Source organism: Dreissena polymorpha, chromosome 14, assembly GCF_020536995.1.
Source record: "Dreissena polymorpha isolate Duluth1 chromosome 14, UMN_Dpol_1.0, whole genome shotgun sequence".
In the NCBI taxonomy this organism is placed as follows: Eukaryota; Metazoa; Mollusca; class Bivalvia; order Myida; family Dreissenidae; genus Dreissena; species Dreissena polymorpha.
The window spans coordinates 55,597,563-55,613,790 of record NC_068368.1 but is presented as its reverse complement, the minus strand read 5'-3'; the positions used below and the strand labels follow the sequence as shown (position 1 = coordinate 55,613,790).

General features: G+C 34.9%; 1 protein-coding gene across 2 annotated transcripts; it reads left to right on the top strand.

The window, feature by feature from the left end:
- Positions 1 to 408: 408 nt before the first annotated feature.
- LOC127858823 (uncharacterized) lies at positions 409 to 7,523 on the top strand. 2 transcript variants are annotated; one of them, XM_052396113.1, is made up of 5 exons: positions 409 to 501; positions 2,421 to 2,600; positions 3,825 to 4,375; positions 5,480 to 5,513; positions 7,069 to 7,518. In XM_052396113.1, the coding sequence occupies exons 3-5, from the start codon at positions 3,834 to 3,836 to the stop codon at positions 7,216 to 7,218; spliced, it is 726 nt and encodes a 241-aa protein (XP_052252073.1). In that variant the 5' UTR covers positions 409 to 501; positions 2,421 to 2,600; positions 3,825 to 3,833; the 3' UTR covers positions 7,219 to 7,518. The 2 variants fall into 2 exon arrangements, with proteins under 2 accessions (XP_052252073.1, XP_052252074.1); XM_052396114.1 differs by lacking the exon at positions 409 to 501 and having other exon boundaries at positions 2,228 to 2,600; positions 5,483 to 5,513; positions 7,069 to 7,523.
- Positions 7,524 to 16,228: the final 8,705 nt, after the last annotated feature.

Below are 16,228 nucleotides of genomic sequence, written 5' to 3'. Positions count from 1 at the left end.
GTGTAGAGATAAGATAAGATAAGATTTATTTTGAGTCGGCAAGAGTTAAACAACAAACATAAGCTCAGACAGCTTGTACAACCTATACAATCGATAGAACTACGTGAACAGGTTTTTCCTTTTTTCTTTTTAATTTGAAATGTTATAAGGTTATTTTTATGTACGCATTTATTTTTATTGAATACATTTGGGCCATGTCTGAGGTTTGGAGCTCCTAACCCGATTACCCGCCCCCCCCCTCGCACTCCCGCACCTTAACCCGGTTACCCCCCCCCCCCCTCCCACTCCTAAACCCGGTTACCCCCCCCCCCCTCCCACTCCTGCAACAGTTTTTCGCAATTGATCGTTCCAACGCTGATAACCCAGTTTTGTAAATGTATATGCGTTTGTTGTGTGTGAGTGAATATTCTCTAGTGCATTTAGTGTTACTTTTGACAATCGGCTCCTGCAATAATTCAAGGACCGCATCGTATATAGGGATTCCTCTTCTGCTGACGAAGGGTAATTAACTTTCACTTTATTTCTATTAGCTTCGGATTGATATGCGAAATTTGTAATTCGATCCACATCAAATCTTTGCATATTTCAAACACTTTACTTCAATTCATTGTACAAATAACCTTGGGCTAACATATTGAGCAAACTATGACCGATCATTTTTACATTGCAATATTGAAGCATATACATGTACAACTTATATTGTGTTGTACGTATAATGTTCTATCTATTCGTATTGTTTAGTTATTGAATGGGACGTATGTTATTGTCTCACAGATGGAAACTTCTCTTAAGACATCCAACCGTACTCAAGACTGATCAAGGGCAAAGGGTTACTGTTTGTGAGTGAGATAGCACAATGATCCTGTGTTCAATATTTGTACATGCCAAACTAGTATACAATTTTAAAATTCGTGTTTGGTTCCGGACAGTCCATATTGTTCTTAGGCAAGCCGAAGTTATGTCATTTTTAATCAAAGCGCTGAAGGTACTGACTTTGTTCGCTGTTGTATAATCTTAGACGCAACTCAGTTGTCAAAATTATGTTATAGCTTTTTATATCGCAAGTTTGAAATGACCACAACCAATTGAAATTTATAAACAGTGTGTCTTAAAGCACAGGTCGAGATGGGTTCTTTCCAAATCATTGATACAGCTAATCAGTGTGCACAGGCTAATCTTATTTGACATGCATTAAGCCCCGTTTTCCCTGAAAGCAGCCAATATGTACAGATTTCAATGATAAACACTAGACTGGCCAACGTTTGTCTTACAAGCTGTTAAATACTTTTGAATACATACACACTATGTAGTGTATCAGTGGGAACTATAAACAGGCAGATGCGGTGGTTAGAGCAGACGCTTTTAGCATTCGTCGTCTGCTTAATTTTACTGCAGTTATCCACACAGGCAGTCACGGGTTACGGTTCCTAGCGTAGTTAAGCCCATACTGATTTGCAAAATTGCCTCTACATTATTTGTGAGCTAACGCTTACAAATAAAAACAGTGCTCGATTGTCTCATTTAATTGTCTCCTTCATCCATCGACTGATTCTCAGAATACAAATAAAATAAACTATTTTACACATCTACACGCATCTGATGAAACATTAAGAACTACAATATTTCCATCAATCTGTCTAAAGCCAGCGAAGCACATGTTTTCACTCGGGTGTTGTGCATCAAATTTTAATGAATTTCCTAGAAGCTTAATTTTAGAGAATTTTATTTACATGCATGATTCCTATATCAGTGATTATGTCAACATTTTATACCAAAGTGTCGTGAATATCCCCACAAGCTAGTTTTTATTTAAAGCTGAAAATATGAACTTACGCGATTTGATTAATTAAACTTAAATAACATATTGTATTTTTAGTGGAGGTTTCGTTATTTTGTCATTTCGCTGCGTCATGTTAAGTGTTAGTTATTTTTGGAATCTGTGAAGAAATGTAGAATATTGTCAATCGACAATATGTGAACAAGTGCCTTTAACAACTTGCATATATTATAATGATAATGTAAACTTTAAAGTACAAGAATATTTAATGTCATGCACGGGGCATGTCTTATGCTATTTATGTGCGAAAGGGAGTTATATACTTTGCAATATTTGATGCAGAGGAAATTTTTTGATTTAATTGCTTTGCCGCAGACTGATAAGCGCATTCGATTCCGTAAGCTGCTGTGAAGAAGGATGTCTAAAAATACAACACATCGATATTGTTATTTTGTATGAATTAAGACAATAATATATTGTGTAGAAATATAAACACTGTCGATGCCTTATTAAATAGTAGCATAATATCTTTAATCATAAATAATCAGCACGGTGATAATGTTTATAAGCAATGTAACTACACGATAAGGGATAGCATAAGAGTTCGCCTGCATTGAATGATGCTGTACTGAAGTGTTTTCAGTAAATCTCCTCCCACTTTGGATTGATCTCAGATGGCTTAGAAGAAACGAAGTAAGGGTAACTTCGCAAATGCTGCATAATAAATGATGCTGCGTTCCATGGAATATACTTTGGAGGAAGACGCTAACTTAGTGTGTTTTAAACTAGATTATTGATTGCATTTGATGCCACATCGTTCAAGGTAACATTTATATATCGTCTAAATATTGTAACCTGTGTTTACATGTAAACATATTTTGTTTACTGTACTTGTATTTAGCTGTTAAATAATATATCTTTACACACACACACGCACGCACGCACGCACGCACGCACGCACGCACGCACGCACGCACGCACGCACGCACGCACGCACGCACGCACGCACGCACGCACACACACACAACACACACACACACACACACACACACACACACACACACACACACACACACACACACACACACACACACACACACACACACACACACACACACACACACACACACACACACACACACACACACACACACACACACACACACACACACACACACACACACACACACACACACACACACACACACACACACACACACACACACACACACACACACACACACACACACACACACACACACACACACACACACACACACACATATATATATTCCACTTGGAATGAATTGTTTATCATTATTTCGAAAAACAAGATCGACGGAGATTACTTGTTTCTTGATCATATACAAAATGCATGGTGACTTATCTCCGATTTGGTACGCACATACTAATACTACTCGCACGAATATATTATAAGCTTATTGCATGTTTATGTCGGAGTAATTGGTAAATAAATGTGGGATTTTATCTACGCCGTGTAGTCTGGTTTGAAGTATGGGGAATGTTTCAGATGGTGAATCATCTGCTATTGGTAAACAGCTGGTTTTTCATTAAAGCGCGTGCAAAAGACTTGCGTTAAAATCCGTTTACAGTTTACCTTTCAATTTAGCAATTTATATTTTCGAAAAAAGGGTAAATAGGTGGGCCAAAGTGTTTATGGATGTTTAATGACACATATATCTATTCAATTAGTCTATACAAATGTATCTATAATATGCGATAACTATAAGAGCCAATTAAATTTATGAATCATAATTCTAAACAATCTGTTTAACCAACGAAAAAAACAACAACAACAGTTTTCCCAATTATTTATTCATTTTTTTTAAGTTGACAAAAACGAATAGATGTAATTAGATGGAACTGAGCACACATATTTGAAAATCTTACAAATTTGACATAATAATGACACGAATTTGACCGAAAAAGGAAACCAAAAGGAAGACATAACTGTTCTTATTAAGAGTCATATACGTGAAGAACAGATATCGAGAAACGTTAATTATGTTTCGATACCTTTTTTCAGGGAATCACAATGGCGATGCTAACCAATCTAATGACATGTATGTCATATTTTACGTCCAATGACATCTTCAACCAAACACGAATGAGGTGTGATAACATGGTGGCAGTAACAAATTGGTTTAAAAGCCACGTGCCATGTCCGCCCTTTTTCATGCCTTTAACGGAAATAAAGGCACATGTATCCCGTTTAGACCTGCCTATTGATGTTCAAAATTATATGTTGACTGTTTGGCTCACCGGAGTCGCATGGACATCTCAAGATCTTTCAACGTCAACTCAATCGAACCACACGTCTTTTGCAAACACCACGCCTCTAGCATCATCCCCATTTGCGACATCGCCTGCACTTAATAGGACAGACATAAAATGCAACAGTTCTTCCACAATTGGTTATGAAATGTCCACAGAAGAAACTGTTACGATGGTCAATACTTCGTTTCAAAATCCAGAAGACACGATGTACGTCGATAGTCTGGACAATCAGGCAGGAACGATAGCGGGCGTATTGTTTGGCATCCTGTGCCTTGTGATAATTGTGCTAGCTTATAAAATGTAAGTATTCCTGGTTCAGTCAATATATTTGAGATATATTGCATTTCTATTTTTATTGATAAAAATATTAATATAAGGTTTCTAACCATGGTGTATCGTTGTACAACGTTCGAGTAAAAGTGTTGCTCAGAGTTAATTTTGGCGTAGCTGTCTTAAATAAGTTTTTGTCTAAATTCGTCATACTAATAGTAGGCAGCGGGAACGTTGAATTCAAATGTAAAGCGAAAATATTCATGCAAAAGTGAATGTAAACTAATCAACACAGTTATATAGTATAACTTTTTAAATTGGCATATTTGTTTAAATAAGATTATAAAGATAAAATATGGTATAGTCATATATATTCTAGATATGAACATGATTGTGAACGATTTTAATGAGTATATGTTATGATCGAACTATTATATGTATTCACAGAGGCAAATAACTATTTTATTTAGCCCATACAAACACAGCACATCGCGTTAATAAGAAGGAAGCGAAAATCAATTATCTGAAAAACCACGGTTCCAATCAGCATTGCCCCGCTGTTGTATATTTATGACATTAATTAAAATGCCGAATGCCTATTTAATGGCATAACTCCTTCGTCTTACACAATATTTTAAATTACGTTTATTTACACAGAATTTATTTAAACGTATGTTGCTACTATCGTTTATGGCAAGTATGAGTTGTACCCAAACATATTTTTTTCAGAATTTGCATATTTCTACTATTAGATTTATAATAATTGTCTTCTGAATAGACGAGTTGATAAATATGCTATTTGTTTCGTCAAACTAGATTCCGCACTTCCATGTACTTTCAAAGTCATGATTGCATAATAATATTACATTTATAATGAATGTTTACTCATTAGACGAGTTCATTAATTAATGCATTTTTTCGTCAAACTAGATTCCGCACTTCCATGTACTTTCGAACCATGCATGCGTAAACCGTTAACAATGACATATTATGAGATACTATCCAAGAGGTTGTGTTTTCATAGCAAATATTAGCTCAGTATAAATGCCTGCAAGTGCTTTTCAAGCATTTAGGTAACAGTTATAAAATAATGCTTACCATAAACGTATTAATTGCTATGTATTTTTGTTTTAGAAGAAATGGACACACACGAAACCGACACCAACAGGCAAGTTTTTATATAAATCTGCTTATTTATACCTCGAAGTACCGGTAATTCAATTTACCCATTTATGCATAGCGTCTAGAAAAAAAGCCTTGGCAAACAGCGAAGACCCAGATGAGACGCCGCATGATGTGCTGTTTGCTTAAAGGGATTTCTGTAAGAAATATTCTAAATATAAAAATAAATATACTAGACATCCCTAATTTTTGGAAATAAATTGAATTAAAATATAGAAGGATGGGCGAGTCCACTAGGCATAAATGGGATAATTATTACAACGATCGTCACACAACTTTTATCAAACATGAGCTCGGAGAGCTACTGTGGTCACTCTATTTCCGGCATCCGTATGCGTCCGTCGTCTGTCGTCAGTATTAAGCTAGCTCGTAACTACTCTAGAGATCGTATTTGTCATTTCAAGTTCACGAAAATTGATCAGAATTTTTTCCTTCACAATAGGCTAAATTTGGATCTGAGTTTCCTGCGTGTAAAAACTAGGTTACACATTTTAACCATAGAAACATATTGTTACCACTCTAGTTACCGCATGTGTGACTCATTCTCCATACAACTTCGTCAGAATGTTTAAATTGTCAATATCGAGAGACTGCGTTCGAATGTGGGTTACGTGTGGTGTGTCTTTAAGTTAAATCGGGTTTAATCCTAGGAGAACCATGTAATTCTTTTCGAAACTTGATTTTAACTAGATCTCAATGAAACTTGGTCAGGGCGTTAACCTTGATAATATCTAGGCCAAGTGCATATCTTTGTCAAAGGCGCCCAAATATTGATCACCAGGTCTTTGTTTATAAAAATATAATTACCAATACAGGAACTAAATTTATTATTTTATCTCGCTGAAACTTGGTCATCATGTTCATTTTGACAATATCTATGACAGTTGTGATTGTTGATCAGGTGTTATTGAAAACAGTGTCACCATTTAAGACAAAACTTGTACATTGAACTCAGGCTACCGATGAAGGACCAAACTGGCTCTTTTGATTTTAATCGACCGAATACTGTTTTCAGTTGCAGACGCATTCTATTTTGAAAGGGCTGCATTCCACTAAATCACTGTGTATACCTTCGTTGTATATTCCAAAGAAATGTCTATTTTTAAAGAGTTCTTGTTCTTTCGTGGCGCAAACGCAATTTAGCTATTGCACGGTGCCACCCATGTCTGTTGTGGTTATTCAATATACCCTATGCGCATCTGCAACATTTCGGTGCATATCGTTGGGAATACGTTGATAGATGAACGTTTTGAGGCGCGTTGTTTGAGGCACTGTGCTTCTATTTAAATTGAACTTCAGAATCACAATACTATATCAAGGTACCCGCATTAAGGCAAATATTGTTATTCAGATGTAGCATGATGTACCTTCTATTACAAATTTGCAAAAGAAAATATATTTATTTTAATATTGAAGCTAGGCTAGTACAATCTGATGTATAGAGAATGCAAGAAAGGACATTGAAAGTTGACCGTTTCATAGTTAGACCCTATGGGCATCATATGTAAACTAACCTTACATAGTTGATTTTCTACATACAGGATAGCCATTTTACCGACCTACGCATGCGTGGTGGCATCGATCTTCCTCAGTACGGCACACTCGAGGATACGTATACGGGTGTGCATTTAAAAGACGTTGTAGGAGATGAAAGAGATAAAACTTCTTCAGGAAAAGATATCCCACTTTAACTTTTCATCAATAAAACGATAAATTCGCATGTGGCAACAGGACTCGAACAGAGCTGGGCTTGTCGTTTGCATTTGGGAACGTTATATACATATGTATATGAAACAACGTATTTATAATTAATTCATCAAATGCGGCTTATTATTTTATTACAAAGTTTTTATACACTAGTTTTTACTTCACAACTGTTTGTTTAGTCAAATAATTTATCTCAGAGCTATGCATTTCACCTCTGTGCATCAATACGAAGTTTCGTACACAACCGTTGTATTTTTTTTAACCATAATATACTACGGACGCGAGAAAATAGTGTAGGTGCAAAGCGCTGTTGTGTTGGCGTACTAACATCGTTTTTTCCTATAGTTTGAAAAAGACTCAGTTATGGAAGAAAATAATGAGAGTTGAATATTGTGTGTTTTGTCCTCAGACTAAAGCAATGAGTGTTACGAATCCTCAGAAAATCTCCTCAAATTTCGAAAATGAACCAAAATACTTTGGTGGCATGATGATGATTATGCTTGTGAAGTTTCATAATTCTAGCAACAGTTGTTATTGAGTGACGCGTGTCACACCTTGAACTATGCATTTTTTAAAGAAAGGCTTTTATAACATTGAAGCAAAAAATCCGAATCGCAATATTGATAAATATGTTTGTAGAATTTCATTACCAATACCTTGTGGAGCTACGTTCGACACACGTGCGAAGTTAAAAAGGTATCTGTAAGGACCGTCTGTAATGAGTTACGCGTGGCAATTTAAAATTTAACCAATTTATTTTGTTTTCCTTAAATGAACCACAACAATGGTAAGTTTGAAAGCATTAGAACCAAAATATGGAGGTTTTCATGTTGAATATATATGTATATAGTTTTCATCATACCATCAACAAGCATTCGGCATTAGTTGCTCCGCTGCTACCCCCTCCCAAAACCCTCAAAATTGTCCATCTGTTATACAAAATATCAAAACAACAAAAGTAAGTCGATTTTTGTACTTCCTTCTTCTTCCTATATTAAAGTATAAGTAAACATATATTTTTTCGATTAACATTTTTGTTTCGATATTTATATAACTAATGGACCATTTTGAGTTTTTTTGGAGGGGGGGGGGTAGCAGCTGTTGGGGGGAAGCAACTTATGCCGAGTGCATGTGATTCCATCGGCAACACTCCTGAAGATACGCGCGAACAATGCACCGACGTGCACTTCTATATGCCCACTCCCATGGGTGTGGACACAACATTAATTAATTTTCTAGTTGATAACGATACATTATTAATACGCGACAGTAATTTGGATGTTTAAACCCGGATGTTGACAAAATGCTAGCGGTGTTAGGACACATTACCCGTAGCATGTATTAAACAGAGGGACGTTGTGGATGGATGTGTAAGAGCCACAAAGCAGTTTTTTATTAACCCCACGCTTTTCGGAGAAAAAGTGGGGGTTATTTGGTTATCTCCGCCGCCCGTCCGTCCGTCCGTACTGGCCACTATCTCCTCCTACACTATTAGCACTAGAAACTTGAAACTTACACACATGGTAGCTATCAGCATATGTGCGACGGTGCACTATTTGGAATTTTGATCTGACCCCTGGGTCAAAAGATATGGGGGTTGGGGCCGGGTCAGAGATTTTCACTAATTTGTTTTAGGTTATTTTACATTAACTTCTTCATTTCTACACTAATTTACTTCGAATTGATACTGAACATATCTTATGACAATACGGTCAATCTCAACTATGCATGGCCCCATGACCAACTCTGGGGCGCCCCTGGGTCAAACATGCGGCGTGGCGATACGTGTCGGCCTCTGTCGCGCCATTTCTAGTTTAGTTTTGCTTCAACCACGAGTTGTTTCCCACTTTTATTTTAGTTGTTATGTAATGTGCTTTTTATTGGAAACAACACAGTTTTCTGTACAATCCGCAGTTTAACAATCTATACATGAATACAAAATACACTCCAAAACAAGGAAAATATGTTTATATAGAGTAATTAAGCAAAACTTCTTGTTAATAATGGCGTTCACCCAGTGGTTTTGTCCAGTTAATATAAACTGACAATATCAAGAGTAGATTGTATTCACTAGCCAAATAATACGATGTATATTCACTTAAGGATTGTTGCATGGACAAGAAATTCTGCAGTCAGGAATTGACATGTTCACGAGACTTGTTCAGTTCTATAAAAAGGTATAAGAAATCCAGGGTTTCTATACTGATCAGAATAAGTAAACGACCCTATCAACATTCGTTGGTAACAACCTTCGTTTGTTTTGTTTTTGTCGTGGTTGCAAAAAGACAGGTTTTTGAATAAGGAAAACAAGAAAACCTTAAAATAGGCATAGGGCTTTGATATTAATTAATGTTTGGTGCGAAAACAACTAATTAATTATTGCAAATTGGCAAAGTTTTGATGCATTCTGATGGGACTGTATTGACACTAAATGATATAACGAAGTAACTGTCTGGATACTAAAGGATACAACGATGGAACTGTATGAAAACTAAAGGATACAACCGTTCTTGACACAGATATTGGTTTCCTTTGATATTTCCATGAGGATGAAGCACTTTCACTCGGATGTTCTATAACAAGTACATACATCAAAAAGTTTGAATATTTTATGCTATTAAACTTGAACATGAAAAAGCACACACGCATAGAAACTCCTGCAATACAGTTGAAAGATATGATTGCATGTAAATAAATATTATACCAGTAGCAAATCCCTGTATATGATATAGTGTTTGTTTATCAGCGACCTTTGTAAATGCCAGTACGTATTATATTATCTTCCTTATGATTGTTTTAAATGTAAATCTCTGAAACTGACAAAATCATACACGCACAAAAACTTAAAATTACAAAACATATACTTTTAAAATGAACCCTGTCAGTTTCTTTGATTTGGTTGATAATAAGATTAGCTATGTTAGCCATACCCTTAAATGGAGACAACAGTCAATTGGGATTCTTGTTAATGAGGAAGAACACAATTATAACTGTTTAATCGCAGTAATTATGGTTTATAAGAAGGGAACATACACAGGAATTTAAATGCACATTAGAGTACCTAACCATGTTTTTATTATGAATACTCGTTTTCAATTTTACAAGTGATTTTTTTTTTATTCTGCTTCTTTTTTGTTTTTGCGGGAAGCGTTTAACAATTTTAGCCACGTATAGGATACTCGTTATTGATGGCGAATACAAATTATGTTCATAACATTATTCCAATTCAAAATTTAAATACACGTTATTCTCCTTTTTTCTTCCCTCTGTATCTGTATACATGTTGTTTCCTAGTAAATAAGATAAAATGTAGGAAACCTGTTTAAGTAAATGCACAATCAATAACTATATATCCCACATTTCTTTTATTATAACTCTTCACACGTGTTTTATTTCGACTCGATGTTAGTTATTCTGAATTGTTTGTATTTTCTACCGTACGAAAGTGCCCACTTTTGTATTTCTCTTGTGTGGACCAGTCGTTTTGTTGTTGTTGTTTTTGCCTTTTCAATTTACATTGTATTTGGTTATTTCAATGGAATTCGTAAACCCATATTTTGTTTTCTTTATTGTCTTATGGTGTAGACATCTTTTCAGTAGAATGACCATGCTTACTTATATTACAATTAAAGGCATGGGATTTAATTTTGCATTATTTAACCTATTTTTACCAAATGACTAAATGGGCAATTAAAGATGCTAAACGTTTTTAATAACCTAAAAGATTAAAATGCTTATATATACTGTTTGCAAGAGACACATTTAACGCATGATATTTATAAAACCATGTATTCAGAATGGGGATATGTTTATACATCTAACATAATGTCAAACCCCTTTTGGGTAGAAAATATAGAAATTTTCTTCTATTGTCCATTTGTATTATCCAAGTATATTGATAGGAAACACAAGTTTTTGTTTAAGTCATGGCTCGTTGCTGGAATTCGATGTGTAGGAGATAATTTTAAATAGGAACCTTTATGTCTGTTGATGATTACATAGAATGTACAATTTGAACATAAATTTCATTAATGATACCGGATGACAAGAGCAATAGATAAATTTATGAAAAAATATTATATATTTTGTCATACCAAACACATTATAAAACCTTTTGTTCCCCCATTATTACAACTTCTTAAAGTAAAAAGGTGTACACAAACTGAATACTTTTATTAATGAAAACGAATGTAATTGCATATTGTAGCTACCCCTTTTTTAATATCCAACTATGTGCAGTGGTTCCAATACAGATTAATTCACATGATACTTGGAACAAATAGTCTTTTGCAGACAATAAAAAATACAGATCATCCATTATGTTCATTGTTCAAACACAATGAGGAAACTTTAGAACAATTATTCTGGGAATGTCAGATACCTAAAGCAATACTTGAAGAAATGTTAACAGGTTAATCTTTTCCTTTCATACATGTACACATGACAGTTTTTAGTTGGTCGCGTTAGCGGCCAGCTTAATTTACAGAGCATATTTTGCAAATCAGTATGTGCTTAGAAGCCTTAAGTACGGTAAGAACCACAACCCACTCTGCAAGGAACGATAACCGCTGCCTGTCTGTAGCAGACGACAAATGATTCTGCTCTAGCAGTGTGTGTATATACCATCTGGCAGTGAGGTTATATACCAGCTTGTAAGTCGACATTGGCCAGTCTAGTGTTTATCATTGAAATCTGTACATATTGGCTGCTTTCCGGCAAACCGGGGCTTAATGCACGTCAAATAAGATTAGCCTGTGCACACTGATTAGCCTGTGCAATGCGCACAAGCTTATCAAGGACGAAAACAGCGAACAACTGCAGTGCCTTCAGCGCTTTGAATCTACGATGAAGTTTGAAACTCGCTCCTGTCATTTGCTTTTTGGCGAAGTTATTGCCCTTGGCCTGATATAAAGTTTTGCATCTGGAAGTAACAAGCTTTAAAGGGAGAAATTTTGTATTTATCGTGTGTCAGGTACAATTATCATCTAACATGGTAGTTATATATTTTGAGTTATATTCTTTTCCAAGGTATATAATCAGCTTTTATCCATTGAAAGTAAAAGGCATAGAGATTTTAGACAAAAGTGGAATATATAAATGGTCTCTATACAAACCGTTTTCCGCATGTTTTTATGCAATGCTTTCAGATATTGAGCTGGGTTTTTTGGTATGCTAGTCTGTATATAAACGCCTTACGAATGAAGAGTGAAATTTGTTCCGGTCCATTGATTTGTGATTAATTAACGGACTTTGGATTTTTTTCTTTATAATAACCGTTTTTCCGACGGGTTTTTATGCAACGCTTTTACATATTTAGCTGCTTTTTGTGTACGCGAGTCTACCTACATGACCTACAGATGAAGCGTGAAATTCGTTCTGGTACATTGATTTTTGGCGAAGTTATGGGCATTGGACATAACTTTTTAATATAACTACTGTTTTCCGGATGTTTTTACGCAACACATTCAACATCGTCGGACACCCCCGGTCTATTCATTACGTTACGCTCCATTCCGACGATGCACATTCAGATATTGAGCTGAAATTTTTGGTATGTTAGTCTACCTTAACAGCCTACAGATGAAGTGTGAAATGTGTTCCTCTCCATTGATTTATGGCAAAGTTATGGGCCTTGGAATTATATTTTTCTATAATAACCGTTTTCCGGAGGGGTTTTTAACCAACGCTTTCAGATAATGAACTTATTTTCTGGTATGTTTGTCTACCTACATAAGCTACAGACAAAGTTTAAAATCGTTCCGGTCCATTGATTTTTGTCCTAGTTATGGGCTTTGTACTTTTTTCTGAGTTTTTATCGGCAATGCTTTCAGGTATTGAGCATATTTGGTATTTGAGCCTACGAACATGACTTACAGATGAAGGGTGATTTTCGTTCTGGTCGATTGATTTATGGCCAAGTTATGGGCCTTGTTTTCTCCAAAATATCTGCCGGGGGACTTCAAATCGCACTGGAAGCAAAAACGTAGCTCGTGTTTTTTTTGTTTTTTTTCAACACAACATCACATGCAATTGTGTTATTCTTTAAAAGAGTATCTGTGAATTTGATAACAAATTATGTACTTTAAAGTTATGTAATCTCCAACAAATAATATTCTCTTGCCTGTGGCTTGGTTTAGCAAAAGTAATAATTAAACCATTAAGAACATATCACGTACAAGAAAATTTACATGCATATGATTTTATAGAATTTTTCAAAAATCATATATCATATGAGAAACAATAATTGGGAGCGAATTTTTGCCAAATGCGTTTCCTTTAATAAACGGTTACATTGAACTGCGTGTTAAAACATCACATTGTTAGGAATTGTTTATAATCAGCTTATCTTACTTCAATCTAATATGATAAAAGTCCGGTGTCTTTTCATAATTGTCTTTTGAAGCTTATTGTTTTGGTAGATCTCTTATAGCTGTTTTTACTTATGACATATCATGCAAAATGCGTACTAGTTAAAATTGAAGAATTATCTTTGTGAAAACTTATCATAGATTAAACACAATGATATTTGAACGCATATTTATTGAAATCAGAATAAGCGTTAGCATGTATAATAACATATTTGTAAATGATCACAACAAATACGAAACTGAGATTGACATCAGAATAAGAGTTAGCATGTATAACAACATATTTGTAAATGATCACAACACATACGAAACTGAGATTGAAATCAGATTTAGAGTTAGCATGTATAATAACATATTTGTAAATGATCACAGCACATACGAAACTGACATTGAAATCAGAATAACAGTTAGCATGTATAACAACATATTTTTAAATGATCACAACACATACGACACTGAGATTGAAATCAGAATAAGAGTTAGCATGTATAACAACATATTTGTAAATGATCACAACACATACGACACTGAGATTGAAATCAGAATAAGAGTTAGCATGTATAACAACATATTTGTAAATGATCACAACACATACGAAACTGATTTTGAAATCAGAATAAGAGTTAGCATGTATAACAACATATTTGTAAATGAATAAAACACATTTTTACGATACTGAGGTAGATCATTTGTATTTATTTTTACATAGGTGTAAAATGCACGGTTAAAATAAATTAAAAAAACGTTTAAAAGCATAAATGATAAAAAATAAGCCATACCAATGTAATGTTCTGGAAAAGAAATTATACAGAGTCATACAGAGTGCGTCGTAACCTAGTATAGACCATTTACGTTTGTAACTGATAATTTCTACAGGATCCAGTGCTACCATACCTACCAATATGTTAAGAATTTTAAGATGTTCGTTGATATAATATAGGCATTGCGTCTGTGGCATTAACATGATCATATTATTTTGTTAGACATTTCATGAAGCATGACAGTAGATGAACAGCGTTACGTTAAAAGAATCAAATGAAGAGTAAACTGGCAAAGCAATTCTATTGCAACTATTAAACATTAGACAAATGAATAAAATTGAATATTGTTAACGTATTCGTAATTGTATCAAGCACATTATTCCATCCAAGTATCAACGTTCAAACCTCATTTCAACTGTTGTGTTATTTAACCCTTTCAGCGCTGGAACCGAATTTTAAAGGCCTTTGCAAACAGTTTGGAATCCAGATAAGACGGCACAGAACGTGGCGTGTCATCAGGATCCAAACTGTTTGCTATTCTGATAGTATTCTTTAAAAAAATTGAAGAAAATGCTGATTTTAGAAATTCACCAGACGACATTTTAGCAGACGACAAATTTCCCAGCATGCAAAGGGTTAAATGCTGTGTTTATCAAAGTCGCGATTACACAGGGCCAACACAATTGCCATGCCTTATAATGCTCTTATCATGTATGTGCAGCTGAACAATGTCCAGTCAGTTGTAGTAATTAAGTGCAAGGTATATCATACACGAAATTGTGAACATAAACGTGATTTGATAGGTCGCGTTTGTGGCCTTGTTATCCAAAACAGATTGTTTAAAATCTTTGAATAGTGTGTCATCCCAACACACTTTGAATGTACCTTTACCAGTGAAATCGATGGTGGTCACAAATTCCATGTCGCCAAAATACTTTGCATACTTTGCGATGTGTATCAAATATCCATCATACATTAAAATTTCATCTTCAGCAAATTCAACCAAAGGACAGAAAAATATTTTACCTATAAGCAGCATTCCATTCATCTTCATTTTCTTGTGGCTCGGTCTCAAATTGTCAATAATTACTAAGTTATACGATCTTTCTAGAAATTTGAGATCGTACTTTGTTTGTATTTCATGAAGGTGAGACAAACTTCGAACACTTTGGGACATTAGTTCTTGTTTACATAGTATCGATGTATTGTTAAATTGGACGAGCCATTTTGATTTAAGAAACTGGTTTATTTGACTCATCAATACGGATGGAGTGATGTCTCTTGATGCTTGAAATACGATAGCAAAATAGTCTATGATGACAGAATCTGATTCCGTAACAAAATTGGCGTACTTAGATACAATTTCAATGTTCATCGATGTCTCAATGTAAAATTCAATGGCCTCGAAGAATTGTTGAATATCTTCCTTGGACGTTTCATTTGGTAAACGAATCGGCTCAGCTATAATCAGTTTTACGAAAAACCCAACCGTTAGTGCGGGCCATTCTGGTAGTGCAAAAATGCACTCACCCATGAGGTTGCGTTTTTGTCCGACAGGGCAATGCATCACCCTGTTTTTGATCTTGTTCTGAAAACAAAACGGCAATTTCAACAATATATGTAAGTAGGAGTGTAGAAATGTGAACAATTTAGGAAAACCAGAAGAGTTCTCAATGAACACTTGATTTACTCTTCGTAAGTGTAATAAAACAATTAGTATTGAACTATATAAAAATCCTACGATTCGGAATTTCCTAAAGTAATTTGCTACGATGATCAACAAATTAACAGATGAAATTTTAATTTTTTAATATATATAATTTTTCATGAATTACCTTTTCTTCATTAGCTGAAAATGGCAATGC